Source organism: Pterocles gutturalis, unplaced genomic scaffold, assembly GCF_000699245.1.
Source record: "Pterocles gutturalis isolate BGI_N339 unplaced genomic scaffold, ASM69924v1 scaffold11352, whole genome shotgun sequence".
NCBI classification, from domain to species: domain Eukaryota; kingdom Metazoa; phylum Chordata; class Aves; order Pterocliformes; family Pteroclidae; genus Pterocles; species Pterocles gutturalis.
In genome coordinates, this window is record NW_010110293.1 from 46,169 (window position 1) to 49,715 (window position 3,547).

At 39.5% G+C, this 3,547-nt stretch overlaps 1 protein-coding gene across 1 annotated transcript in view; it reads right to left on the reverse strand.

Annotated features, from left to right (window-relative positions):
• The window catches only part of STAB2 (stabilin 2), a gene marked incomplete at both ends in the record, with an annotated part of 48,277 nt that extends 45,552 nt beyond the window's left edge, over window positions 1-2,725 (reverse strand). The window contains 2 exons of the mRNA XM_010073300.1: window positions 1,645-1,760; window positions 2,595-2,725. Of these exons, the coding sequence (XP_010071602.1) occupies window positions 1,645-1,760; window positions 2,595-2,725 (247 nt within the window). The remainder of the gene's footprint in view (window positions 1-1,644; window positions 1,761-2,594) is intronic.
• Window positions 2,726-3,547: the final 822 nt, after the last annotated feature.

The window sequence follows — 3,547 nt, forward strand, 5'->3', positions numbered from 1 at the left end:
ATCAGTTACATATGTGGGGCATCTGAGCTCCACCGGCTGTGATGCCTGTGGTTATGATACTGGCAGCGTTAAAATGCTGTGCTCTTTTCCCCTGGACCTTTCCCCCTCCCCATACTTTTCCCTTTTTCCTTTCAAGGTTTCCTTGACACCTTTTTACAGAGAGATGGGTGTGCGGTTGTTTGGCTTGGGATGCTTGGTGGGGAGGAAAGGGACGAAACATCTTTCATTCATGCTGTGTGTTTCAGTGTGTGCTATCATTTAAGGAAGTCAGAGAGCTACTTAAGACCTAATTTTTTCACTGCCATCAGATGTTAAATGAGAAGTAAAGAAGTAAACTCCTAGTCAGGGATTTTTCTCTGGCCTCAGGAAGGACCAGCTTTCCTCCAAACATTTCAAGGCGCACCATATGCTCTTGGAGAGACTGTGATAATGCAAAGAGCTATTTTCTTCCTCCATATAACAGCAGAAATAATGCTGAGACCTTGATTCTTTGCTTTTTGGGGACAGGAAGTTTGTCTGAAAGAAGAGAGGTCTTCCTTGCCTCTGCAGCCTCCTGCCTGCAGTGGTGCAGGCAGGGCTCCAGCTCAGGGACACAGAGCTCTGCTCCTCTCTAGAAATACCGATGTCCCTTGTGTGGCCTCCCAGAGTACCCTGAAGTATGAGATGATGATCACATGTAGCATTGTCTTCCTCCTACTGGGCACATAGGCTGCATTTGGTGGAAAGGTGGTAAATCACCACACAAGGGTTGTCTTCAGAAGAAGATGTGACCACATACTATGTACTCAGCTACTTGCCCATCTTTTCTACAGAAGCATCTATAAGCCCGGGTTTGACTATTTTATTGTAGTAGATAAATGGTATTTAAATCATAGCTTGGGCTAAAATTATATTTTTTCATCTCTTTTGTGGACAAAAGGACTTCACAGACATTGAACCAGGCCTTGACCCCATTAACTAAAGGAGGAAGTGCTCTCTCTGAGCAAAGAAACTGCCTCTGTGGGTCTTGATGCCCACCTCAGTAGCCTGAGGTTTGATGCGCTTGTGGAGATGCTGAAAGGCTTTTCCTGAGGAAGGGGCATCGGGAGGAGAGGCACTGATTACCTGGTTACCTCTGCTTCAGTAATGGCCTTTGGCATTTGCTGGTGGTTCAAAAAACTTGGAGGGAAAAACTGTTTCAAGTTGAGCTGAAATAAAAGACCTTCCCTGCATCAAAAAGTAAAGAATTAAAGTATTTGGAAATATTTCAGATGAAGATGAGGGTATTTTTGACCTAAAGTGAAACATTTAAACTTGTGGTTTGAAAATGTTTATTTCTAAAATCCATTGTAGGGATCTTCCCAAATGAAAAGTCATTTTGCAGGTATTGACTGAAATTATTTGTTTTGAAAATCTCAAAACCCAGGGGGGTCCCTGAATTTTTTTGGAATTTTTCTATTGATTTCTCTTTTTAAATTAAGTTTTGAATACGTGTTTTTCTCCAAATACTCTAAATTTTGTCTGAAAACTACTGTTTTTTTCTACTCCTATAATAAACTCCAAGGAGCAAACTTCTCATGGAAATAGTTTCTGAAAACAAGAAATATTCCTGTGTTACTTCTACTCAAATTCTGTTTAAAAAAAAAAAAAAAAAAAAGAGCTTACCTATGCAGTCTGTGCCCCAGCGTCCCTGGCAGCACTCAGGTTGTTCAAATTCCTTCATACAATGATGCCGACATCCCGGGAAAGAAAGTGTGTGTGTTTTAATTTCTAAATAATACCTGAGGAAAAGAAGTTGGAGCTGCTTTAAAGTACATAAAGCCTCCTGTGGGAAAAGTGAAATTCTTAACCTCCTCTTCTCTTTTCAGTGTCAGATAAAAGCACTTTAAGCTTAGTCATATTGATTTGCTTTTTTTTCTTCTTTAAAATATACACTGCACATCAAGGTCTGAAAAGATCCTTGAAGATGTTTCTTTTGCATAGTATATTTATCTTTTTTATTTTTGCAACCTATATACAGCAGTTTTCCCCAAGTTCTGATTTGAAATAGCATTAAAAAATATTTCATATCAAGGTTCTTTTAAATGCTATGTAAGCTCAAAATAGTTACATTTTCCCGAAAATACTGTTTTTCTTTATTTCATTTTTTTTTTTTATCTGAAAGCAAGCTTTCACATTTATTTTGAGATATTTCTTTCGGTCCCTCATCCCCCAAACCTCCCCAGTCTGTCAGTTTGAAAAAATCTGTTATTTATATTATTATATATGATATGAATTGCATAAAAATATATTTTTTATTATGTGTTTATCATATAATATTTATATATCATCCATATCAGCTATGCAGAACAAACAAGGAGGTGCTTTTATTATATCACTCAAAAGAAAATCTGATAGGCCATTGATAGCAATGTTTATTTTCCTCTTATATCATTTGCTTATTAACTTTAGGCTTAAAGTACTCTGAGTGAAGCTTGAGTTCTGGTGTTAGTGTAGCCAATGGTTAATGTTCCTTAAGAAAATTGTATTCTAATAGAGCATTTATAATATGAATGAACATTTTCTAATTCATTGAGAACAATATTCACAGCAAGAAGCTCTGAGAGAAGGTATACCTGCAGTCTGGTATCCCAGTCCCATTGGTTATTTTGGTGTAACCAGCAGGGCACAGGGTTTCGAGGTTTAAAGAGCAAGGTACACATTTAGTTTTCATTCGAATGAGCAGTTTTTGATCGCATTGCTTCATCTGTAATAGGAGAAGATTAATTAAAAAGAAGGAAAAAATTATCTGAGTTGGTTTAACTCTGCCCCTAGTGGCATTGCTGAAAAATTACAAATTTAACCCAGCTTTATTCTCACTCACAGCACAAGCTCTCTCCTGTTTAGCAGGAGCCCCCTGCTCTGGAGCTAAACTAGGTAAGAGACCACATACCACATATTACGGCTTTGCAGTAGTCTCGTTTGCACAAAATATGTCCAACCACTGCTGGATAAACCCCTCTAAGTGTCATATTTCTCCTAAGAATACTTTATCAATCAGCAGACTCAAAAGCCAGGTTACCGAGACGGCATCAGCCTACAGAGTGTTAGTTCTGATATTGCCTCGCAAACCCAGAGCAGGACGGAGAAAGACAAGTGCCAGCGAGTGCCTTCTCCATTCAATGGAAAAACTAAACATAAAGTGTGGAGGAAGTTGCTCGTGGCTCTGTGCACACAGAGCACACCACAAGCCTTTGTTCCTCTCAAAAGCGGGTTTTATATTATCAGCACCACTGTATTTGAACTAAACAACTACCTCTGGGCTTCTCAAGTTGGTGTCTAGCTTTGCATTGAAATCTGGCAGAAGTTATGGGCCTGACCCCACCAGGGCACACTGAGAAATGCAGCCTCCTCTTTTTTTTTACCTAGAGAAAGCCACAGAATGAACCAGCCCAGCTTGGGAAACCTGGCCGTAGTCCTGCAGCTCAAATGCCAAGGGCTCATGCCCCTTGCTGTGGAGGTCCCAGTTTCAAGAATGTGAACCTGACTAATTACTTGGGAAGGTGGCAAAAAGGAGAAAAGGCTTAGG